This window comes from Salminus brasiliensis, chromosome 14, assembly GCF_030463535.1.
Source record: "Salminus brasiliensis chromosome 14, fSalBra1.hap2, whole genome shotgun sequence".
NCBI classification, from domain to species: Eukaryota; Metazoa; Chordata; class Actinopteri; order Characiformes; family Bryconidae; genus Salminus; species Salminus brasiliensis.
In genome coordinates this window covers 18,010,949-18,037,390 of record NC_132891.1, presented here as the reverse complement: position 1 = coordinate 18,037,390, position 26,442 = coordinate 18,010,949, and the positions used below count along the sequence as shown (strand labels likewise).

The 26,442-nt window shown below is 42.0% G+C and overlaps 2 protein-coding genes across 2 annotated transcripts in view; both read left to right on the top strand.

The window, feature by feature from the left end:
• pard6b (par-6 partitioning defective 6 homolog beta (C. elegans)) overlaps nt 1-14,899 on the top strand; it is a 29,164-nt gene extending 14,265 nt beyond the window's left edge. Inside the window, exon 3 of the mRNA XM_072696523.1 lies at nt 11,261-14,899. Coding sequence (XP_072552624.1) covers nt 11,261-12,147 — 887 coding nt within the window. The 3' untranslated portion in view covers nt 12,148-14,899. The remainder of the gene's footprint in view (nt 1-11,260) is intronic.
• Nucleotides 14,900-16,238: 1,339 nt separating this feature from the next.
• The window catches only part of arfgef2 (ADP-ribosylation factor guanine nucleotide-exchange factor 2 (brefeldin A-inhibited)), a 26,006-nt gene continuing 15,802 nt past the window's right edge, over nt 16,239-26,442 (top strand). The window contains exons 1-11 of the mRNA XM_072696058.1: nt 16,239-16,575; nt 20,643-20,673; nt 21,019-21,142; nt 21,310-21,456; nt 22,777-22,956; nt 23,077-23,392; nt 23,794-23,946; nt 24,091-24,209; nt 24,804-24,937; nt 25,874-26,108; nt 26,256-26,355. Of these exons, the coding sequence (XP_072552159.1) occupies nt 16,410-16,575; nt 20,643-20,673; nt 21,019-21,142; nt 21,310-21,456; nt 22,777-22,956; nt 23,077-23,392; nt 23,794-23,946; nt 24,091-24,209; nt 24,804-24,937; nt 25,874-26,108; nt 26,256-26,355 (1,705 nt within the window). The 5' untranslated portion in view covers nt 16,239-16,409. The remainder of the gene's footprint in view (nt 16,576-20,642; nt 20,674-21,018; nt 21,143-21,309; nt 21,457-22,776; nt 22,957-23,076; nt 23,393-23,793; nt 23,947-24,090; nt 24,210-24,803; nt 24,938-25,873; nt 26,109-26,255; nt 26,356-26,442) is intronic.

Here is a 26,442-nt window from a genome sequence, read left to right as displayed (position 1 = left end):
TGGAAAGGGGGTGAGAGGAGCACTGGAGGCCGGCTGTGTGGAGGCAAGGGGCCGTGATCTGGAAGGGAAAAGAGGGGAAGAGGAAAGAGGAATGGGGGGTTGTGCTGTGTGGAATGTGGCCAGACTCTGATCACCTCCACTGGCCAGATTAGACAGGACAGCAGGCTGTGCACATGAGTGCAAGGAATGAAGCCCTCGCTGAACATGCAGAGATTGCTTGGGGATGAGGAAGGGTAGGGGAATGGGGTGGAAAGCACAGGAATGAGTATAGCAAGTGTGTGTAGAGTGTTCGAGGAGGCTTTATTTTGGCGGGAATATGTGTTGTTGGCCTCTTTGTTTTGGGTATATTTAGGGCTAGGCTGTGCTTGATTACAAGGTTGGCCTATTTTTGCAGAAAGTAATTTTTCTTCCAGACAAGGCTACTGGTGAGCCCATGTGCGAGTTGTCCTTTCATGGTCCTTTCATTTGTAGATTTCCTGATAATGTACAAATGTATATGTATGAAAAATATAGCTTTGTTAACTTAAATACCTTCAATCTCTCTGATATAATGATATATCTGGAACGTATCATGATTTGTGTCTTTGTGCTCTCAGGTACGAGGCTGTATCCTCTAAATGTGTGTGATTTGGGCCTCAGTTAGTTGGAACACAGTCTGTGCAGTGGTGTTTAGCCTGTTGGCTAACTTATTTAAACCTAGATTGCTAGCTGACTTCGAGTCCAAGCGCAACAGAATCTGTCTCATTACGGTCTATTGCTCGACTGGCTCGCTCTCTCGGACACAAAGTTTTGTATCGTAAACACTTGTGGCCATAACTCAGCAGTTAGTTAGAATAGCAGCTGCACTGTGCTGTGTGGTGTGTAAGCTAGCTAAGCAAAGGTCACAGATCCACCGCCACCTGGAAAAAAACCTAATTACATTTCCATACGTTCAACACCAGTCACCCCACTATATCTTTTAGAATTGAGTCATTAACCTTTTTATACGTTATGCAAGTATGTTCTATGGAGAGTGCCAAGTACCATCTCTCTCTCTCTCTCTCCTGATTCAGAGCAGGTCAGCATTTAGCTTTGTTGTCAGGCTGGCTATTTAACATTTGTTAAAGGATTGGCTTTTGAAAATTCCCTTATTTCGTCACCATGTAAGAGAGAACTGAGCTTTGTTATTTGAGTTGCGAAATAACGCTGATTGAAATAGCATGAAAGCCACGTTAACATAGGACCATCTGCACTACTTGTGCTACTCCTCACCCCCAGTAATACCGTATACCGTGGCAATATTTAGGGACAGTATGACTATATGAGGGGGTGGGAATATGAATGCTGCCCTACCCCAGTCTTAACATCTGCTGTGAACTGACCTTGATACCTATGTCACAAGACCTGCGTTAGCGTAGGTGCCTTTAGTGTGTGATTTGAATGACCGGCCTCTAAAGTGGTCAGAGTTGAGTTTGAATGCTTTATGATGTGGCTGTGGATGATTAACCCACCGAGTTGTTGCACTATGAACACATCTGTCTTTCAGCGACAGTCAGATTTCATGTTTCTTTCAGAGCCACAGGGTTGGAGTCCGAGAGAGCAGGTCAGCAGTACATCTCCAGGCAGGCCGTTGCTTAGACGACTGAGTGACTGGGTGGAATGGCTGGGGCTCAGTCCTGGACGGCATGAGGCAGGCTGGACCACAGCACTCTCGCAGGCCAGCTTAGATCAGGAGCCTCTGCTGGGAAATACAGAAGAGCAGGACAGGCAAGAGATGATATGAGAGGGAGGGTGAGAGAGGGAGCGAGCTAAAGGAAGCTATGAACATAGTCAGCAAGTTCTGAGCTGATGTATGCATGCAGTAGAGGTGACAAGAGGTAGAAGGAAGGAGTCATACCCTCCCACACTCACTCTTATTAAACACACACACTGCCTAACCCAAATAAAGAGATTTGTGTCATGTGCTGCAGAGACCTGCAGTAGCTCCTTGGTCTTGTTTTGCTTACAGCGCTCTCTGCAGTATCGCACCACTGTGACGTAAATGAACTTAACAGTGTATGAACGCTGGATCACGGTGATTACAACAGCCTTATGCATCATTAATGAATTACAGCAGGTTAGCTTCACCTCTCTCGTACCTTACAGTACAAGGTGTGGGAACTCTTGATAGCATGATGATGCAGTGTTTGGTTTTTGATATCATTTGACTTTGTTACTTCATTTGATGAAGGAAAAAGAAAGACTGTGTCCTTCGGTGTAACTAAAATGGTCCTTTTTCCTACATTGTTTAGTTCTTTTTGGTCGCAATTGCTTCTACAGCTATTAATCTTGGCCTTCCGTTGGCTCTCAAGCCAGGGGGTTCTCGAATTGATCCCCTCAGATGGTCCACATTTTTGCTAAAAACCCAAGCACTAAACGCACAGCAACAGACCAAAAATCATGGACTTTCACTCAGTGAGGATCAGGATTTAAGGATCAGGATTTAAAAAACGGTTCTAATACAGTGCTTCCCAACCCTGGTCCTGGAGGATCCGATTAAAAACCATCCTCCAGGACCATTATTGGGAGCCACTGCTCAAGTGAATAGCGTGGTAAAAAACACCACTCCTACTCTCTCACATGCAGAAGACCAGGGTTTGTAGAAACAGCACTGGTATGCCAGTAGGTGTACTAGGGCTGGCACACTGTTCTGTTACTCTTTGAGAAGTGTGTGGAGCATCTGCTGCTAAATTCCTAACACTATGTTGAGTTATTCAATTACAGCTCAGTTGTACCCTGTAATCTTACGCTTACTTCACCTCTTACTATGAACTATAGTGTGTGAACTTGTTGATCCTGCTCTTGATATCAGCTAAGACAACGTGTCAGTTTCTGGTTGCTGTTATCAGTCCAGAAATTCCAGAACTTTATTCCTGTGCTGTTCTTCTGGCGTTCCTCTGGCGCCCCTCATGCCTCAGTTAGCATGAAGAGCCTTCGCTGTGTTTCTCTGCTGTCTGGCTTTTGCCTTAGTTTCTTTGGAACACTCTCCTCTTCTTCTCTCTTTCTTGCTCTCTTCCCCTTTCTGCATGCTATCAGTTGAAGGCTTGCTTTATCCCGGCACTGCCACCGAGGTATGCGTGCAGCGAGCCCAGAATAGCAACACCTCAGGAATTTTTCCCTATTGAAAGGATTTTTCACCCCTCTCCCCCTCTCTCGCTCTCCGACTCGTTCTCCTTTCCGTAATAAGCGCTCATTATGCCCCCCTTCTCCCCTCCTCCCCCTATCGCTCCGTAACTGGAACACGGTGGCACACACACACACACACACACACACTCTCGCCATGCGGGAGATATGCGGCCCCTGAACCTTAAAGAAACAGGAGCCCTTCCAGAGATGCCGTCACACAGACGGCCCGTGCAAGGCCAAGCACAGGCGAACTCAGCCTGGCTGGACAGTAAACACAGGCTTGTAGGACAGCTTGCTACAAAACGTTGTGAATCGAGCCATTCAGTGAAGTGAGACATGAGGCATCCCGTCCGTCATATGGCCTGCCACAGAGCTGCTGAATATTGGATGAGGTGAGTCCGTGTCTCTGGCTGTAACAGGCAGGCACACAGGGCACTCTCTCACTTCTACACCCAGTTTTTATAGGAGCAGAACGTCTGTACACAATGCAGTGGTATATATTGAGATACCGAAAGCAAGGCAATATTTCTATTTTTCTAATATTTCTAATAAATATATTAATATATAGATTGTCAGTGTCCCCCAGCACTCTATGTATTTTAAACAGTTGGCGATAAGTGGCCCCATTCATTTTTCAATTACTAGCCTCTACGAATGGTTTGGTGTGTTTTAAAGGCAGTACTGATGAGTGAGGTACTCGAGCCTGAATGAATGCAGCCATCTTAACGAACACCTTCTTCTGAAAGAAGTCCCTTGACTACATGTAAGAGGATAGCAAGATCAATAGTGGTGTAGTATTTCACTCGTGTGAACCCACCTATTATCTCACACACACGGACCCTGCTCACCAACTGGTCACAGGGATTGCTTCCTAGGCTCTAGGCTGATCAAAACTCTGTCTCTGGCTTGTCTGGTGAGGTCTGCGATGAAGATAGGGACTCGTCTCCATTATGTGCTACCATAGTAACAGGACGGCATGGACAAGTTACAATCAGAGGTGTTAAAGTGATCTTACGTCTCTAAAAAGGCACTGCCTGGATCCATTCTGTAGGCCACGTGCAGGTACCATTTAATCAGCCAGAACACTAAAACCCTCTGCCTAATATTGTGGTGGTCCCCTAATGCTGCCAAAACAGCTCTGACCCATCGAGGCATGGATTCCAAAAGACCTCTGAAGGTGTCCTGTGGTATTTAGCACCAAGGCCTCCATGGATTGCATCAACAAGCCTTAACACTTCAAATACTTTGGAAGTAATAGAGAGTGCAATAGAAATACCATATAGAGTCCATGGATGAAATGGCATGCTGTGAAATTGTTTGTGACCAAAGTCTAAAGTGTAATTTACAAGCAACATGCTGATGTGTTGGAAGCATACTTGTATTGCGAGCGTGAGCAAACATAGGAGTGGTATCGATAAATATAAGCAGCAAACAAAAGTAACAGCAAAATGGAGCTCCAGTTCCTCTAAAAAAGCCTCCACTGTAACATGAATCCATAAACTGCATGAGCGAAAGCAGCAATCGCAGTAGACCTGGAACCATTGACTGTAAACAGTATATGGTCTATATCTAGAGTTATTAGTTGGAACATGCAGCCACATTCAGATTAACAGATCAAATAACTAATGTTACACTTCATTCAATGCAGTACATTTACATTCATGGCTGATGCGTATATTTAAGTGACTTACGTATATTTGAGTCATGTTCCGCAGGTGGGCAAATGTAGTTTAAGGAATCTTATTGGTGTAGCATGGTGCGTGCTTGTCAAGCTGGGGAATTAAACCCTTGTCTCAGTGGAGAAGGCAGTTTTGTGACGCCCACTGTGTTACATCATAATATTTTTTATTAAAATGCTCTGCTCTTTGCTTGGTTTGTTGTCCGTGCTAGAATTTGGTTATGTAACCTAATGTAAAACAAATATTTAGTTCAATATTTACACTCACTGAGCACTTTATTAGAAACCATATTATAATAATACTGGGCTAGGCCCTCCTCTTGTTCTCATTAGTCTGAAATGACTTTTGCTTTGTGACCTGATACATTATTAAATTGGAAGTAGTCATAAGAAGATGAGTAAATTGTGGTCATGGGATTGGGATGCAGGGGGTTAGCAACAATTCTCAAATAGTCTTTGGCATTCAAACAATGACCAATTGACATTAAAGTAGGGATTCACAGATCCAGCTTTTTCAGTTCCGATATGATGCATAAACTTTTGCATATCGGTCGATACCCGATACCAGTCTGATACCATGGCTAAACTAACCATGTGGGAGAGATTTAAGGCACAAGGATTGACTTTAACATTACTTTATATAATATAACAAATTAACACATTTGTCATTTATTCATTTGCACATTTATTGCAGTCTCATACCAACAAATTAAAGTGAAAGGATCGGTTCCATGGATCGGCCTAATTATCCGATACCCAATCCAGCTGATTTTGTTAATATCGGGACCGTTATCTTTCCCTACAGCATTGCAACTATCTTCACCAGTCTGGGCTGGGTTGACACAAGGCAGGTTAGGCTCATGAATTTCTGCTGTTGGTGCCAAAGTCTGACCTGATCATCTGTGTGCGTCAGCAGAATTGGAGAATCATAATTTTCAAGTCTTCATTGGTCTCATTTTGATGAGCGTGTGCCCTCCACAGCCTCAGCTTTCTGTTCTTGGCTTACAGAAGTGGAACTCTAGGATGTCTTCTGCTGTTGAGGCCCCATTCTTAGATGCTTTTCTGCTTACCACAATTGTGGACTGGTAATCAGAGTCTTCATTGACCTGTCCCACCAACAAGGTGTTTCTGTCTGCAGAACTGCCGCTCACAGGATGTGGAATTGTAGAAATGCTTAAACCAGCCCATATGCCACACTTAAAATCTCCCCATTTCCACTTTCTGATGGTTGATGTGAAGCTGAAACTACTAGCCCAGAGCTGTGTGATTTTATGCAATGCACTGCTACCATTGCTGACTGATTAGATGTTTGCGCCAATGAGTTGATATTGAGGTGTTCCTCCTTTTCACCAGAATACACCAGAAGTCAATGATCCAACATTATGTTAATAATGCTCCCCATATATCCAAGATTAGGGTAAAATAAATGCTGTTGGGCAGATAAAATCTGCCTCTGGTAGATACTTATTGGGACATCAGAACAGTATAAATTGCCCTTTTGTATCAAGCAGCACAAAAGTTGTAGTCTGACATGTTTGATATAATTTGACATTGCATGTCCTGCGATGTTACTATGTGCATGTGCACATTACAATGGCAATGCTGAAGCGATATATTTTGCAGCCATAGCTTGGTGAGTTTACATTCACAAATGTACTTTTTTTGTTTAATTTGAAAGGTTCTTTTAGATGGTCTTGACACTAATGTTTTGAGAATGCAGTCCCTGACCCACACATTTACTCCAACTACAACATTTAGTTGATATCAGCATTTATTAGTGCACTGGGGCTTTTATGTGCTGTAATGAAATGGGGGTTTAATTTAAGTGGGACTTAGGGAATTGCCTCCCCTATATGTTGGACACCGCTCAGCCCTAGCCTGCATCAGCTTCTACATTATTGATGGCGTTCCCCGGTCTATTGATTAGGACTGTCAGTGTGGTGAGCATTTAACAGGGGTCAAAAGATGACCGTGAGAGAAGCAAGGCTGTGTGTGTGAGTGTGTTTGTGATTAGAACTCAGGGCTTCCTTTGTAATGGTTGTAATGAGACGTGGTGATGACTGGATTGGTTTCCGTGGTGAGGGCCTCAGGTTTCACAAAGAGAGGGCTGCGCTTTGTGCTGGAGAGACTCTCAGGAGCTGTGGCGCGAGTGTGTGTGCATACATGTGCATTGGGACGTTACTACACAGGGGCACAAAACAAATCAGCTCTGATGTCTAAAATGTTAAATCTGGTGAATGTGGTCAGCTTAACATCGCCTGAATTTCCTCTGCCTTCAACACACCCCATCCCTTGAGCAGTGTGGCATCCTGTGTTGTCATGTTAGCATATTTATGAGTATCCTTAACCAGTCCTGCTGCTGAGGACCCATAGCACTTCTATTTACACCTGATCTCTTAATGTGACTAGTATCTGGATTGTATGCTGATGAGGTTTTAACCACATGCATTTACACTTGGTAGTCAAAAACGTCTTTTGGTTGTCGAATGTGTCTTGGAGAGACAGATGTGTTTACACTGCTTTAACACGTGGCTGAAATGTGTCTCAGACCACCTACTGAAGTGGTTTGAGTGATCAGATTTGGTCTAGATCTGATTTAATTGCGTCTTGGGTATGTTTACACTCTCATTTTTATGTGGCATAAAGTCCTGATACTCAAGACACATGAAGTGATCAATTGTAAACTGGGTCCAAGTTCTACTTATAAGCTAAAATGTTAAATCAGGTTCATTATGTAAGGAAAACCATGTGTCTACCATGTGTTGTATTGTGGAGCACCATGAACAGTATTGGTAAGCACTGCTCTATGGAATGAATGGTTTGCTCTTGTAAAGAGCTGTTATTGTAAATGAGATGTGTGCGTGTGAAGGACTTTCGTTTAAGCAAGATTTTCATTTAAGATTTAAGCAAGATTATAAAGCATAAAATAACTTCAATATCATTTGTAATTCTCCACTCATTTGTACAAGGGAGAAGAGCACTTCTATCATTGCCACTCTGGGCTTAGCTTGCTTTAAAATTGCTGGAACTCACTGCATGTGTAAAGTGTGTCCTTCTTAAGAGGCATCTTAAAGCACAAATTCCTGACTGTTCTGCTGTCTGACTGTAGGGGGGGCAAAAGCAAGAAATATTATTGCTCCCATGATGCTGCTTTAAACCAGTGCGTGTATGTCCCTCTTGACCCATCATGCAAGTCAATCAGTAGGGGGTTGTTAATTATTGTATTGTTGAGGGTGTCTACTGCTTTGTGTTTTTTTTTTAACACAACCTTTTCTGACGTGGGGTGATAATGAGAATTATCCTGGGGGTGTTTTATGAAAAGAACGGTGACCAAGGTAGTGCGCATGCAGATTTACAAGACTGTTTTAATTGACCGCCATCTTTACAACACCACTGTGCAATCACACAAGACTGTGACTGGGCCAGTCACACAAGACTGTAGTGGGGTGCCTAGAAGCAAAAAATACTTGCTCACATAATGCTGCTTTAAAACAGTGTTGTGTATCAGTTTTACAGAACTGTATATCCAAGACATTAAAGACTCCAAAGAAATGTTACTCCATATGCACACACACACGCACACACACTTGTTTGTTTAGAGCTTGTTTGAGTGATCCTCAAGGCCTTCAGTTCTGTCCTTCAGCATCAACTGTAACCCCATTGTTCTGTTACAGTATAGGAGATGGGAGGATGGAGTACGAGAAGAGCAGTGTAGGAGATGAAGAGATAAGAGATGGGTTAGCATGCTTGGCTGCGCAGGCTACAAATACCACAGATCTGCATGTACGCGCATGTTCCAGCGAGGATGCTTACACAGCCTTCATGCGTATGCTCCAGTGTGTGCAAGAATGAATTATTGAGGTCTTAATGAGGGAGAGTGAGTGAGAAAACTGTTCTGCCTGCAGGTATCATGAAGTAGATTTTGGAAAATGAGAGTTTGGGCATGAATTCAGGTTAAAATACAGAGTACACATCCAGGTAGTTTCCTTTCATCTCATGGGAATTGAAATAGAGACTGTTAAACTTGGAGAACAATCAGTCCTTTGTATGTGGGGGTGTGTGGGGGGCATGTGTGTGTGTGTGTGTGTATTTGGGCTATATTTGGGTTCTTGCATTGGACTGAAGTTACCTTTTCACTTTCTAAACCCATTTCAGCTATTCTTAGATCAGACCATGTTGTCATCCTGAATACAAGTGCTGCATTTAATGGAATGATGAAATGTGATGTTTGATAAAGCTGCTAGATACCACTGTGCTGATATGATAAGTGATCAATTCTGATTACGAAGAGTGGGTATCTGGGAGTGTATTTGGTTGAAAACAGCATTATGCAAGATTTGGTCTGCATCTCTCCTTTGTCCCCTAAAGTACATGATTTACACATGCATTTCTGGACAAGCTGAGGGCTACAGAACAGTCACAAAAAGTGAAAGAAGCATGTGGACTGAGGTGGTGGACTAATATTAGCCATTTGAAGTGTCAGTTCAAAACTGTTGAAATTTGTTTTGTGCCCCATGTTGAGCAATGTGTGGAAGCGGTTTAACATCCGTATCATACAGGTTTATACTAGCCATTACTTGTGACAGTTATCTGATGTTAACAGCCAGCTGTTTAATAAATAAATGCATTGGTGCTTCATGTAACTCAGAGAAGGCCCATGCTAGCTTTGACCTTCTGAGTGCTGGTAGCTTTGTGTGATAGTGAGAGTCGAAGCTAGTGGGTGGGAGTTGGAAAAGACTACATTGAGGCAAAAATAACAAAAAAAAAAAAGCTCCAAGGAATATTTACCCTTGACTTTCTTAAAGTTCATATATGAAAATGATCCATTACTTTGCTGAATCACATGGGAGGTGCTTGTTTGTTTATCTTAAACTTTGTGGTTTGTCATCTAAGAATACCATTACTGTCAGATCTGTCTCAGATGTTGTTTTCCTCGCTGGAGGTACGCAGTCTGGCTTTTGACCAGAGAGTGGGGCAGGAAGCTGTAGAATTACTCTCACAACATGTGCGCTAATGTTTAAGAAGTTAATGATTAGAAGCTGAGGTTAATCATTAGCCTTCCTGTGGGACAATGGTGACGATGCACGTTCTCATACAGTTATCTTATGTTCTCTTATTACATTTTCCATCTACACATTACCATATCTTCAGTTGTCATCTTCTATGTATTTGATTTCCCCCACTGGTGTTGCTGCTGATGTAGTTCCTTCAGTATCTTTGCCTCAGTCTTTCTTTCTCTTTCTCTCACTCCTCAGCCACCTCCCATAGTCCTTTAATCCCAAGTTTGATTTTCTCACAGGTGAAAGTCCATGCAGCACAGCCCTGTGAATAAGCCTCTGAGGAATTTGCGAATGGCTGCTGACAGAGAGAAAGAGTAGGAAAGAGGGAGACCCATTGAAGGGAGGGAAGGAGGAAAGCAGGCAGGCAAAACTCCTGGCCTGGGTTTACAGCAGATTACCCTTCAGATCAGAGGCGAAACTAACGAGGCAGGGAGTTTTTGCCTTGGGATCCCTTTTAGGTTTCCCCTTGCAACAAAGCTGTGAGAATGGGTCTTTAAGTAGAAAGGAATGTAGTCAGGAAATAATTGAGGAGTTTTAACACGCAACCAGCATAGCTGGACATCGGAATTCAATACCTTTACGGGACTGGCAGGGTTGCTTTTAATACTGCAGATTATACAGATTAATCTATTACATAGATTAAAACTCCATGTCATTCAATACCTTTCCGTACCTAATTTATCGCTATTATTAGCATCAGTGGGACAATGCAAAGCATGCTTCTTGCAGAATGTAGGCTGTCTGATTTGCTTTCTGTGAACATGTTTATTTCAGTCAATACACACTTTCAGCACCTCATTTATCTAAAGTTTAAGCCCCATCCACTTTCTATTTGTGATTTAAAAGTAGGTGTCCAAGTATTATTACTATGAAGCTGAATACCTTTATTGAAAAATTGACTTTTTAATGAACTTTCCTGTTAATATAAAAGGTAATTCATATAGTTCAATTCATGAAGTAAATCAGTTATCCAGTAATTATTTTCCCCCTAATTTGTCTGTTCAGCAAAAAGGGAAAAATTTAAACAAATGTAAAATGAAAGTATTTTGTCAATATTGTCAACCTCCCTCCTACTTATAACCAGCAAGCTGATTGGTCATTTTTTGTTGTTGTTGGAGGGCGGGGCTTGGAGGGTAACCCAAAAAAGTCAGCCATTGGTCAGTAAAGAAATCAATAATTGTCAAATAAAAAATTTAATTGGCCTTATATATTTTACTGTGAACTGTTGCTCTGCGTTTGATTTGGCTCTGCCATCATTCATTTTCATCTGCAACTACCATTGTCAACAGTTCATTCATTGTCAGTGTTTCCTAATGATTGTTGCCCTAATAACACATTATTAAAGCTTGCTCTCCTTTTATCTGTTCTGTTATTGCAGAGGAGGCGGACTACTCCGCATTTGGCACTGACTCCTTGACCCGCAAGAAGACTCCAGCGGCGCTGGCGGCAGTTCTCCTGCGACCTGACGCCAACAGGAAGAAGCCTCCTGTCATCATCAGCTTGCCGAAAGACTTCCGGCCTGTCTCGTCCATTATTGACGTAGACATCCTTCCTGAGACGCACCGGCGAGTGCGCCTCTACAAGCACGGGCAGGAGAAACCTTTGGGATTCTACATCCGTGACGGCTCCAGCGTACGCGTCACTCCCCAGGGCCTGGAGAAGGTCCCGGGCATCTTCATCTCCCGCTTAGTGCCAGGAGGCCTAGCTGAGAGCACGGGTCTGCTGGCGGTCAACGACGAGGTGCTGGAGGTCAACGGCATAGAGGTGGCCGGCAAATCCCTGGACCAGGTTACGGACATGATGATCGCCAACAGCCACAACCTCATCATTACCGTAAAGCCAGCCAACCAGCGCAACAACGTGGTGCGGAACAGCAACAGTGGGGGCGGGGCTGCATCAGGCAGCTCGGGGCGATCGTCTGACAGCGGCGCCAGTTATTACAGCTACTCCACGCCGGGTGCTGTGGCGATGACTCCATCACACATTATCCAGAACTTCCGGCCGGAGGAGGTAGAGAGCGACGACGATGAGGAGGAGGACTTGGTGATTGAGGCTGGGGGTGACGCACAGCTCGCACCGCTGTCAGCAGGGGGGGCCACGGCCAGCTATAGCATGCCGAGCCTGCCCAGGTACGAGCCCCACCTTAACCTCCGGCCTTCCAACGGTGCCATGGCGACCAGCGCCAGCGTGGGCTCGCTAAGCACCTCTGACAGGGGCCTAGAGAGGAGGAACCTGGAAGAGGACGGCACAGTAATCACACTGTAGAGACATGCAACGAGCAAGACCTGGGCGGCATGGGATGCAGCATGTGCACACAACAGGTGTGCGTACAGACTGTGTATACTGTATATCCGGTATATAGTTAGACTCCCAGTGATACTCTCCCATAGTAGTCATCCACAAGCACAATACATTTAAACACCCCAGGCAAAAAAAACAACAAAAAAACAAAAACACGCCAACACAGTCTTTTGTGCCATAGGACTAACAATGCCTGTCTTTATTCTTAAGTGATTTGCAAAGCCTAAAACAGGTGTTCTTTAGAAAAGGCCTCCAGCAACCGCATCATACAGCACTTCTTCAACCACAGGGCAGCATCTGTACGCTTCCCTCCTTATTCGGGGACCCAATAATGAGTAATAATGGACTTGACTTGACCAGTATGAATGATACTGAATGAATGATGATGTACGAATGATTGATCGATTGCACGTCTGCAGGTTCTTCCTGCTTGTGGAGCAACGGAGGAAAGCTGTTCTCCGGGGCACGCTATCACTGATGACAATCCGCTTTCGCCCAGACGAATGCTCTGTCTGGAGTCACGTGACTCCGGTGTCCGAAGCAAGAACAAATTACAGTGACTTCCGCTCTTCGCCGTTACCATAGTAACTGCTGAAGGCCAGGCCTCTGGCATTATACTGTTAAACTAAGAGAGGAGTGGGATTATTTCATAATGTTAATGCTAATGGTAATTCAACTGTCATTTGCATTCTGATGTACTTTTTTTTTGTATTTCTTAAGAGAATAATCTTTTTTTTTTTTTTTTTTTTTTAATTATCAAACATATGCTAAATAGGATCCTGCGTATATGAGGATGTGATCTTTCATATAGGGATTGATTGGGAGGTACATTGTAGTGTGCTGCACGAATTAGAATCAGGTCCTTGTGCTAATGCTTACCATCATTGCCAAGAACCTGAAGAATCTGGGGTTAATTTAAAAAAATCCTTATAATAAGGGCTGTCATGCTGAACTGTGGCATCAGATTTATCTTTTCTTTAATTATGTGTACGACCCCATAACCTGATGCATTTCATCTATCTACCTTCTTGACTTGATTCCGAACGTATCCCACCACTATGTTCCTGTGCACTCTGAAGTGGAAAGACTCTCCTGTATGATGAGTGCTGCTACCCCTCCTACAACAATGCAGATACTTTTTTATGTATATATTATAGAGGTGAGGTGCTGGGACGTGTCCATGGGTCTGAACTGAACTCTGACCTGCAGCGGATCACCGTCGGGCCTTCCAGCAGTTGTGTAACTGAAGCGGTGTAGATGCGACCACGGGCAGCGATATGTAGGCCCATGTGCAGTAGGCACGTTGCAGGCCAGCTGCATTAGCCTTATCTAAAAAAGATACGCTCAGCAAACGCACCTTCTCTCACTTCCCATACCAAAACACTTCATGTCTGACCCGCAGACCTTTCCAATACTGTGCTTCATAGCGCATGGTGGAGTCTACCTACCTCTGGGTGGATAATAATGACTGAGTCTCTCTCCTCGGATGCCTTCCGAGACAGTATAATACTTGCTATCAATAAACACATGGGCCTACAGCATAGTACCAGGTCAGCCTCAGCATAAACAAGGGAAAGGCCTTACTACTCCAATGCATTCCTTCATGTTATGACGACCATTTACACTACATTTGTGCTACAATTGCTGCTCTTGCTTAAACACTTGCATTAAAGCTGTATGGATGGCAGTCGTAGAAGCCAAGGCAATACAACCCACACTAAATTTTACACTAATGGACGTAATGAAGCGGTACAGCTTGAATGTGACTGAATTGCTTTTGTCCAGTGCTCTTGTCCAGTGGACCTCCATCCATACTGTAACAAAGGTAGCTCGAACCCTTCCCTCTCCACTTCTCTCGAGTTCTCGTCTATCTGCAGGCATGCCTGCAGAAATACCTGATGAGAATCACAAACACTGGATGACTGTGACCAGAGCCTATACCTTCCTACACTTCCTTCCCTTTTTACACAGACACTTTAACAAACTCGCATTACAACGACTCGCTTTTACTGGTACATAACGACGTTGTAGTACGACGGGGGTTGGGATCTAATGCTCTTATTCCAAACTGTTCTTTGTAAAAGCACGAGTGACCTTATGAATGGAGTTTTAGAAAAGCATTGTTAATTTATTTTTATGCTAACCACTACACACCAACTTGGGGATTGTAACCACAGTAAATGTATTTATTTTCTAATCGACGCAATATGTATTTTTACTGTTTATTATTTTTTTCTTTCATCTCTCTCTTTTTTGCTAAGCTTAAACACATCTCATGATTGTTTTTGTTTTGTGGATCATTCTCTTCAAACTGAGGTTTGAATCCACTTGATTTTAGCGAGAGGTTTTGCTCAGATGTGGGGGAGTATAAAATGAAGATTATAACATGCTGTTTTTCATACTGTGAATTTCATTTCATTTCCTGGAGGAGACCTGTTTGTGAGACCACCATACTAATGGGCTTTTAAACCATGTTTGTGTCAACTCCAATTATTATTATTTTTTTTTTGATAATGAGCAATGATTTGTTTTTGCTTGCTAGATAAATCCTAAGGTATAGATTTGTACTGAAATTATCAGTATTTTCTTATCAATACTATATGATGTAAATTTGTATCGCATTTAATGAAACTGTTTTAAAAGGATAAATACTATATTAAGACCTAGGTGCACATGTATACATAGTCTACAAGCTGGATGAAATAAACTAATGTGTAGGAAAACCAGTTGTTGTATTTCATTAGTGTTTTCTGTATAAACCTGAGGACGTCTACAAAAGTGAATGACAAATGAATCCATGATGTAGAGATTACAAGCAACCTGGCACTCCTCCTAATCAGAGGAGCTGTGTAAACTAAACACACTGCTCTTCAGAAACTCCAACACATTTTATATGACTTTAGATTCAAAGTCTCCACATTTATGGTTGAAATTTCTTTCTGGAAAAAGATGGAGGCCAGTCAGTGTATTTAATGTGTAGCAGAGAGAGATTCTAATGTAATACTGCCCCCTAGTGTTCGGATGACGTAACAGCTGTTGGGTAATCACAATGTCACAGGTGTTTATCTCATAGATTACCTTTGTCTCCCATAATGCTCCCTGTCAGGCTGGGTCTGTGTGCTCAGTTTACAGTTTTCTAACCTGCACTGGAGACACTATACATGGTACAGTGTGCTAAACAAAGACTGAGGTTGAAGATGTAGCCTTACTGTGTGTAATGTATGTGTGTAAGTCAGGTGAAGAGCCTTTTATCTTTCCATCTGTGTATGATGTTCCTCCATGGTGCAACATGGACCAAAACAATACAGTGCAGACTACAGAAAGTGCAAAAGAAAGAAATAGAGAGTTGGCATGGGAGAGCAAGCATGGAGAGAGATGTGAACTCAAGGTGAAGTAAACATCTAGTTTGCAAACGGTTCTCTCGCTGACGGAACACTAAACTCTAAACTGACTGAAGGGGTCTGATGGAGATGCATTTAATAAGTAATCTACATAGCATAGATAGTATTAGTAGTTATTAAAAAAAGTCAAAAGTACAAAATATTTAAATGTCAAAAATTGAAAAGTAATCATTTTAAATAAGGGAAATATTTTTTTCGTAATATAAACATGATCTAAAAATATTTAAGTGAAAGAAAAGTACATCACGGCTATTTTTTAATTTAACAATCATGTAAAAAAAACAATTGTCCGTTTAATGGGGTCGACTTTATTTTACACCGATATTAATTGTTGAATTAAATATTTTAATAAAAAGAATAACTTGCATAATAAAAAGGAGCAAATAATAGATAATACAAATATGCATTTTCTCATTTTAGAAATACGTTTGTTGGAATAAAAGTATTCGACTTCAATAATACTCGAATAAAACCCCCCTCAAAAAATCCTAAATACAAATGTTCCACTATAGATAGAAACTATCAGCTATATAGAAGCTGTATATATTTTTTTATATGTAAAATTTTACAGCCTCGTGTCGGTGGGCTTTTCTCTGTCAGGGCCGCCAAATCCAAAGTTCTTCACACGTCAGTTCAACACACACGACGGTCACGTGACGCCACGCGTCACTAACATGGGCGACTGATCGCTGAACTGAGCGGCGTCCATCGGGCCCGACTGCACGGAGAGCGTTCGGCTTTTAACACACCTGCAAACGGAAAAAGCAGGGCCTGGGCCGGGCCGACGATGACGGCCTGAACGGGTAACGCTTGGAGGAGCGAGACATGAAAGAGCAGCAACTCCCCGAGTCACACCGACAGCATTCAAAGACGGAGAGCAACAAAACCAAGAGCATGTTTCTGTCTCGGGCTCTGGAGAGGATCCTGTCGGACAAGGAGCTGAAGCGCAGTCAGCACAGCCAGCTGCGCAAGGCTTGTCAGGTGGCGCTGGGTGAGCACGGCTTCTGCGCTTTATCTACCCCGCTCCCAGTCGTTCAGTTTCAGGAGGCTCGGACAGTCGTTAGCGCGCTCTCCTTCTCCTTCTTTCAGCGGGGTTGTTTAGTTAGCTAGCTCAAAGCTAACTCCGCTCGCGACGCAGTGGAACAGCTTGCTGCTCTGATAGCCGCATTAGCCAGCAAGCTAACGTCAAACTGGAGAGGTTAATTTGGACGTTTTGTTGGTACAAGTGAACTTCAGCGTGCTGTCAGTCATGGTTTCCTGACATAACCGTGTTTTTGATGGCATACGCTCGAAATATCGCCGAGTTGGACGTTAATCTGAATGTAGAAGTGGCTCAGCTTTCTGACCAATCATGTGAGAATACGTACTGTACACTAGCTAGCTAGCTAGTAGCTCGCTAGTGTTGCCAGCTAACGTTGGTCATTTGGGCGATTTGCCTGCCGCATCTACGAGTTGCCCAACTGTGGACAGTCTCAAACTTAATCCTTATGTGTTTCCAAACTCCTGGTTTTGGGCTCCAGTCGTTTTCACGTTAGTTTACTTGGTGACAGGCCTTGTGTGTGTGTGTGTGTGTGTGTGCTGTCGTTAATTGATTTGGTTATTGAACGCCTAATCAGATGAAACTACACCCCCTTGACCTCTCCTCACAAGAACCATCATCAGAAACACTTTATATAGACACCTGAGATGTTGCTTGAATGCTTTACACGATCATAAGCCGTGGCCGATGTGGCTGTCAGGACGATTTTGCTCAGTAACTTATGGAGCTTCCTTGAGTTTTTGCTCTGGGCTTTGTAGCTCTAGATGTTACTAGGTAGCTTGAAAAGCCCTCTAGACACTTTCCCCTCAGAAAACAGCATTATTTATTCAAGGACTTAACGAATACCCGCAGAGGCGGGAGGATCGTATTTCCTTGTGCATTTTCCAAGCTCTCTAATTATTGTTCTGCAACTTCCTCCACTTTAGGGAAACAAAGCCAAAGTTCAGAAACCCCCCCGCAAAGGGTCCGGCCTTTTCTGTGGTTCATTTGTTTTGCTAGACAAGGTTCCGTTTCACGTCCCTCCCGAACCCTGATCACCTGAATTACCTGACCCCTGCTGGTTCCGAGGCTCCTCTGACACTCCTCCTCTCCATGTCTGCTCACTGTGGCATGGGGTTGGGTGAATTGCCTCAGCAGATGTTTGCATAGCAGACTCCCGGATTCACAGCATTAGTCTTAGCTTATGCATACAGTCCACCTATGTGTGGATAGTTTTGCCATGTCCTGTTGCATTCAGAACGAGGCTACAAATATGAACTGTGGCCCACGGACATGGCGGAATATTAAATCGGCTATTCTAGGAAAGTGAGAAAGTTCCTCCATGATTTAGCTGACTACTTCAGAGCTGGAGAAATATCTGTGTTCATTCAAATTAGGCTGCCATGATAACTGCCTCATAACTTCAGAAGACGATGGCCGTCTCTGAAAGCACCTTGTTTATGTACTACTTAGTTTTTTTATGTTGTATATTTTATGCATGTACATTTTTAAAGGCTAAAAAATTCACCCAAACAAAAACAGTTTCATATCTATTCAAATAATTAAATCAGTTAATCCCAGTTTCAGACTTCCTGTTACAAATTCAGCCTGTTGAATTAATTATCGCTATGGAAATTAATAAGCGTTTGTCTGTGCTGTCAGAGTTCTAAATCTGCACCATGGCACATTGGTCATTGGGCCTGAATGTCGTGCAGAATAGGGCTACCCAAAGGTGGCCCAAGTCTGCCCACACCTTATATTCTTACACAATTTGTAACTTAATAAGTTGTGTACATTTCAAGGATGTTAATAGTGTATAGGAATGTTCTACAATGAGATTACATTACTTCTTGTCTTCCAAGATAAAAAATCTGATCTAGAGGGCCTGACCAGCTTTATTATAATGTGTACTACAGTCAGCTGTAGCAGATGTTTCAGCTGCGAAAGTCTGAAATAATGTTGAACTTTGGTTTAATCAGTGATTGGTGTTGGCAGTAAGAGCAACTGCCACTTTGAACTGTGTGTCTCATAGTCATTGTAAGGCATTGTAATGATTTAGTGAAACTGCGTTGAGGAGATGGGAGGTGGCAGGGATGAAAATGAAGATGTTTTTAGTTGTTGAATTTGAAATTCTCTTCGCAAACATGCTTTTTTTTGTTATATTAATCAATGAGTTGTGTCTCGATACTCTTTTTCAACGTTGTATATTCTTATGAAATGTGATCTTGCGTAAGCATCCTGTTGCATGTCGATGACCATCTGATAATGATAAAGAAGTAAAAACCTGGGGTGCGCAACTTTAACTTTTGGCCAAAGCTCCTGTTAGTGTTGAGATTATAAAGGTCTTAATGAATTGATTAAGGTGTGTGTGTGTGTGTGTGTGTGTGTGTGTGAGCAGCGAAGGAACAAATTCCTGCTGTACGGTGACTCTTCCAAGACTGGAACTGTGCTCTCAATTATAAGCTCAGAGACCTTCAGTGCTCGTGTACTGCAGAGTCCAAATATAAAGAATTGAGGATGAATCAGCTGGAATTCAATCTCAGAGAAAGTCTGTACGTCTGCCTTCAGTTAACAGGGAGACTCACTTCAGATACTTTTCTGTAGTGCTTCTAAAACCAGCTGAAGAAAACAACTACAAACTAAAATTGAACTCGGTTTTTATGTCTTGTGTATTTTTTCCTGTTTCATGTGAATCAGACAACTTCCCTATACAGAAAATTACATCTTTTTTCTTTACTTTGGTGGAAGACAGTCATCTTGTTCTTTACTTTACTCTGTACTGTTTTTAGTAGGGCTGTAAATTGCCGATACAGGGGTTACGATTCAATTATATTACGATACAGAAAGCAATTTTAATTTTTTTTATTATCATTTTTAAACTCAAATTTTAAACTGTAAAAATATAGAAAGCAGGCCATCTTATCTGTAAAATCTGAATGGTGGGATCGTAAGACAAGTACAACACTTCTATCTAGCAGTCGGGGTTTAAACAGCACAAAATGAACCACTGAATATCATAATATTCCGAGACATCAGTATTTTCTTACTTGACTACTATTTACTTCATGTACCTCTTTTTGGTTTCTGTTGTAGAAGTGTTAATGTAAATCCAAACACAGTTACCTGCTACTATTTAAAAAATAATGAGCGTTATTCAGACATTTGGAATCAGTGTTTTCAATATAATTGATCCTAATTGGTTGCTGATTACCTTATATAATTAGTATTAAACGGAGAGAGGGGGGAGAGAGAGAGAGAGAAAGAAAATGTGGTCCTGCAAGTTAGCCCATCCATTCGTAACTTTCTTCAGCACTAGCAATGCTCCCGACACTAGAAGTCCAATACATGCAAAGCCAGCCACCACCTCAAACATTGCTGGGCAGCAGACATGCTCGAAAGAAAAAGTGTTGGGTCCACAGGGTCCACAGCATCAGCCAACACCGGTGAGGCTTGTGTCGGCCAACACTGCTAAATAGTTATGAGGGGAGAAAGAACGGGCAATTGTGCTCTCTCAGACTCTGGCCTCTGATGGCAAGGCGGCATGGCTCGGGATTCTAACCTGCAACTCCCCGGCCCTAGTGGTGGCGTGTTAGACCGCTAAGCCGCTCAGAGCCCTAGCTTTAGATAATTCTAAAATAATAGAAAAACCTGTAGAATAAGAATACATCTAATTAATATGCATTGCATTAATAACTAGTTTTCAAAAGTGGTGATCAAATCCGAATCTTAAGGCAAAAAACACAACGGAAATGGACCTATTGGTTTATTGTTTTTCGTTACATATTCAGTTTATTGTTGTTTTCACAATCTTTAAAGTATTGAGTCAAAAGAAACCTTTTGGAGTGTTGTTTAAGGCATTTCAGTCAAGATTGTATCTAAAGTATTTCAGAAAGTAATGTGACTAAATAAATGTCTGTAACAGGACTTGCTACGTGTTCGCTAGTGGGGCAGGGTCTCCTGAAGAACAAATCTGAACAGGTGCAGTACAGGATGAGAGTCTCATTCATTTCTAATTTGTCTTTTTTTCCCCCTGTTTTTAGAGGAGATCAAACTTGAGCTGGAAAAGCAGAAGTAAGTTCAGCCTTACTTCAAATGATTTTTCTGCTATCCTTTATTAAAACAGCTGTCTCTTTGAAATGTGTTCTGCAGCAGATAATGCCGTCTTAATGCACAGATCTAAAGCTGAATAGGCACTAGCTTTGGGTGCTGGCCTGGGGACAGACTGTACAGCTGCAGCTCACTCAAATTGAAAATTAATAAGCAAGCTCTTTACTTAGCAAGTGAACAGTTATCCATCACAAGCTGTCTGGGTGTTTTAGTTACAGTATCAGTGTTAAACTTTTACCAGATGTTGTGTTTTTTGTTTGTTTGTTTATTTGTTTATTTATTTTAAAAACAAATATCTGCATATTCTAGGGATGGCACTGTAGTCCCACCAAAAGCCAATTACATTGAAGCCGACAAGTATGTCCTTCCCTTTGAACTGGCATGTCAGTCGAAGTGTCCACGTATTGTCAGCACCTCTCTGGACTGCTTACAGGTATCTTGTGTTTTCTCACCTAGTTTAGTAATTCTTATAAAGTCTTAAATAACAGACTAATTTACATTACTTATTAGGTTTGTAACTTTGCCCTTATGCAATGGCTAGTTTTGTACAGTATTTGTAACCACAAGAGTCATAAACTCGATCTTCCTGTTCACTCCCAGAAACTTATTGCTTATGGCCACATCACGGGGAATGCACCGGACAGCGGTGCGCCAGGGAAACGGCTGATAGACAGACTGGTGGAGACAATCTGCAACTGCTTTCAGGGCCCACAGACAGATGAGGGTGTGCAGCTACAGATTATCAAGGTGAGACAACTCCCAGTTATATATCACCATTTTTTATTGCTTGCCCGACACAAGAGGATGTACCAGTAAATGTAGTCAGTGATATTTACAAAGTGAACAGAAAATTAGAATGGAGTCAAGGGAGTGGGTGGGAGTCGAGACTAGAGTTTCTGAGGTTTCAACTCATATCAGCTAATTAACAGGAATCAATATCATTGAGAAGCTTTAATGATATTTTTTAATTTTTTATGAACTGGCTTGATAATGTGTACAGTCCTCAAAACTGTTGCAAAAAGTCATTTTGCTTTTCAGCTGACTCCGACTAATGGGGTAAAATACAGTCGCCAAACAGTAGGAACACCTGAACACCTACTTATTCTTGCAATTATCTAGTCACCCCGTTGTGTGACAGCAGTATAGGCCAGCAGCTTCTGGTAATGTGCAATTCAGCCATCAGAATGGGGACAAATGTGATCACTGTGGTTTACATTATTTTTATAACTCCTGGGATATTTAGCATATCAGCCTCTAGAGTTTATTCAGAATGGTGTAATGAAGAAAAACATCCAGTCAGCAGCATTTCTGCAAACTCAAAACACCTTGTTGGTGAGAGAGGTCATGGTTGGAGCTGACATAAAGACTACAGTAGCTGTACAGTTGTTGTGAGCAGAATGCACACCTGTTAAACCACGACACGGTGGCTACAATAGCAAAAGACCACGCCAGGTTCTACTTCTGTCAGCCAGGAACAGAAAGCTGAGGCTGCAGTAAGCACAGACACTCACCAAAACTGGACAATTTAAAAAGTAGAAATACGCAGCCTGTTCTGATGAATCTCGGTTTCTGCTAAGGCACATGCATAATGAGGTCTGAATATGTCGCTGTCCAGTTTTAATGGTCAGTATGGTAAAGTTGGTGTAATGGTGTGGGAATATTTCTTGGCTAACTTTGGGTCCATAACTACCAGTTAATCATTGCTTGAATGTCGCTGCCTATTTGAGGATTGTTGCTGATCATGTAAATTGAATTCATGGTCACAATTTACCCATCTTCTACTGTCACGAACATGACCATGAGTTCAGCTTTCTTCAGTTGCCTTCCCAGTCACTGGATCTAAATCTTACAAAACACCATTGCCACCATGTGGTAGAACGGGCCATTTTCAGCATGAAATAATGTGCAGGAATTGCATGCATGGACCAGAAATTGAGGTTCTTGCAGGAGTAATACTTTCCTACTTTATTAAATCAGTGTAGAAAAAAGGCTTCCTGAGGCCAACATCTGTGTCTTTTTAAAGTTTTCGGTTTCATAATGACTGTGCTTGCTTGCTTGCTTTCACAGGCTCTTCTGACGGCAGTGACCTCTCCTCACATAGAAATCCACGAGGGCACAATTCTGCTCACTGTGCGCACCTGCTACAACATTTACCTGGCCAGTCGCAACCTGATCAACCAGACCACAGCCAAGGCCACCCTAACTCAGATGCTGAATGTCATCTTTACACGCATGGAGAACCAGGCGGTCAGTATAAGCTGGGAGGTGGATGCTATTTGGTTGAGCTTTTTATGTGTTTGGTTTTACAGTTTAAGTGTTCCCAGTAAAGTGTCTGAAGACATGTTGATCATGATTGTGTTACTGTAGGCTCTGGAGGCTCAGGAAGCAGAAAAGGAGAGGCAGCGTCTGCAGCTCCCGAATACTGTCCCAGTTCCCCGAAACCAGTCCCCTGTTCCACAAAACCCTTCCCCTACCCCAGGCAGAGTATCCGGATCCCCACAACTTGGACGTGATCAGTCAGAGCAGAATGGTCCACCCTTGTCCTCTTCCAGCCCCACAGAACCCTCGTCCACATCCCCTATACCTCAGGACAACTCTTCAATTGACAGACAGCCAGAGGAGCCGGAGACAGAAGAAGGCGTTCCAACACAAGAACAGCATGTAATGGAAAGCTCACAGCCAGGTACCTAAGAAGCCTTATTGTTCTTATCCTTTTTCTTATCTGAACACATGTGCTGAAAGACGTTTATTATCGAATTAACTTGTAAAGTGTGTCTGTGTATACATTGTTGTTTCATAATGAGTACATATATATTATGTAAATGATATGTCACAGTAATAATAATAATACAATTACGTTTGCTACCATTAAATACATTTGCATTAGGTTATATGTTTCATATAATCACAATATCTGTTGAAATAGTAAACACAGTCGACTGTCTTTTTGTAATAGCTTTTTGAAATGACAGAATTGTATAATATTGTTGTTCTGGGAGATTGTCACACCCCCTTTTCCCTTGTATTTTTGTATTGTGAGTGTGTCAAAATTGTCCTGATATTGGCAGTGCTCTATGTTCAAAGGTCCAGAATCCGGTCCCCCTGTTCCCAAGCCGCCAGATGAAAAGGAACCTGATGGGGAGGAGAGCCAGCTGGAAGCTGAGTCAGAGCAAGCCTCAGAGGCTCATGAGGAGGCAGAACCAGACAGTGGCTTGGGAGAAAGCTCTGTGGAGGGAGGTTAGGGGCAGTCATTTTTACACATTGAAAATTGATTTAAACTCTCCCATGCTCTTATACACTTTTTTCCTGATGAATAAGAATATGGAATCCTTGGTAAAAGTGAAAATCCAGTCTTTAGCTTTACTGTTTTCTGTTTGATAGGTCTGGATCAACATTCCGACTCAGAGTGCAAAGTAACACCCTCTGTTGTCAGGGCAGACACTCAACACATGAATGGTGTTGTGGATGACAGAGCTTCGGTGTCCTCCACAGATATTATGGTATGTATTATGGTTAAAAAAAAAAAAAAAAAAAAAAAAAGTCAGAATCAGTTATTGTTATTCTTTCTGTCCACTCTGCACTCTGTTCTCATACTGTCTGAAATTGAGAGCAGGGTGACTTGCCGTCATTGCTGATGTGCGTTACAGTAAGAAATGTTTGCTAATTGATTAGCTTTTGTTAAAGCTTTAGTTCTCTGATTAGCCAAGGTGACATTTTCTCTCTATCTTGCTTGTTTTTTACAAAGTGGGCCTTTAATTCCTCATTCCTTCAGTATAATAACTGAAGGACACATTGCGTTGCTTCATCAAAGAATTATGTTAAGGTTTTATTTTTTTATATTCTAATCTGTTGTTAGAATAAAAAGCAGTTATAGCATGTGGTATAACATATTAGATTCCAATTAAATCTAAGCTACCAGTAGCTTATGGGAATTTCTGCCTTACTTACAAAGCCTAAATATGACTAAATGTGGATGTGACATACCTTACGTAAAGACTTTGAAGAGAATTTAGAGCACTTACATTGATATTGTGGGGCCTCTGAAGAAATCAGACACATAATTAGGCATGTTTGTGGTCTCCAACTGTGTGCAGGATGCGGAGGCGATGCAGAACACTCAGACAGCTGCCCGCTTCTCCCACATCCTGCAGAAAGATGCCTTCCTGGTGTTTCGCTCCCTCTGCAAACTGTCTATGAAACCCCTGGCTGATGGCCCACCAGACCCCAAGTGAGACATTTACATTCCTGCTTTCTCAACCATAGGTGCTTATAGCCACAGTCTAGCACTCTCAACAAAGAAAACTCAGAAAGAAAAAAAACTGAGTTTTTCAGGAAGATTTGAGTTGTTTATTTGATTTTTAGGATTTTAGAAGGGGCTGTAAGGATTAGCTATGAAGACTATGAAGATATTTGTTATTAAATCACTGTGAATTCATTGTTATCTAGAATGCTAGCTTCATTTGTTTATACACTTTTAAAACCATGTGGAACAAAATATGCTTGACTTACAGAATAATTCCTACTGGTTTCTGCAATTTAATAATAACAGGATTCAAAAGGATTAGGATTCTTTACACTCACACTTCTCAGTTACAAACATGATTCTTGATGGTGTCAAAAGTGGTTCTTCTGTAGCATCACCAGTTGAAGTGTATATATTTTGTAAAGTGTTTTGTAGAGTGTAAAACTGGACTGAAAATCAGCTCTTAACTAATGAAACACAGAATGACATGTAGACTTTGAAAATTTCAGAAAGAAATCATTAGTAAATCCCCTTATACTCTGTGACTTGTCTGTAACTACCTGGAAAGCAGAAAAAACAGCTGAGCTGTTACATCAGTGGGGAGAGGAAAATGGCAAGTGCTACCAGTGGTTTAAATGTGGTTAAAAAAGTTAAAAACTGTCATGTGGCTTTAATTACAGTTATTTTTACATACATATGAATATTATGAGGCCAATAGTTTACCAATAAATGGTGGCTTGCCTAAGTTCCTATTGTTAGTAAATCTCAAGGTTGCTTGTGTTCCATGTTTCAGGAAATTTGCCCCTTTTTTTCTTCTTTTTAAATACCAAAATGGCTCCTCCCTAGAGTACAATAAACTCATTAAACTAAAAACCTTTGACTTGTTGTTTTCAGTAGCGCTGGTTTTGTTCCCTTTCTCAGGTCTCATGAGCTGCGCTCCAAGGTGGTTTCCCTGCAGCTGTTGCTGTCTGTCCTTCAGGGAGCCGGTCCTGTGTTCCGAACACATGAGATGTTTGTAAATGCTATCAAGCAGTACCTGTGTGTGGCGCTGTCTAAGAACGGTGTCTCTTCTGTGCCTGAAGTGTTTGAGCTCTCTCTGGCAATTTTCCTCACCCTGCTCTCTCATTTTAAAGTGCACCTTAAGATGCAGATTGAGGTAATGACTGGGCGTTCTGTTAAACCGTTGAATGAAATAAGCTAAATTGCATCATATGTTTTTTGCTCAGTGTTTCCTTTAGCCTGGCTTCGTGCTTCTTTTTATCTGTCCCATTTCTCTAAATTCATGTTTGTTGCCTTTTGTCAGGTGTTCTTCAGAGAGATTTTTCTGACCATTCTAGAAACATCATCTAGCTCCTTTGAGCACAAGTGGATGGTCATTCAGACACTCACTCGCATTTGTGCAGGTATGAAGACATCCGCTTTTAGTCTGAACTGTTTACATTACTCACCTGGAATTGCTCATAGACCCAAAAGGTATGAAATATCATGGT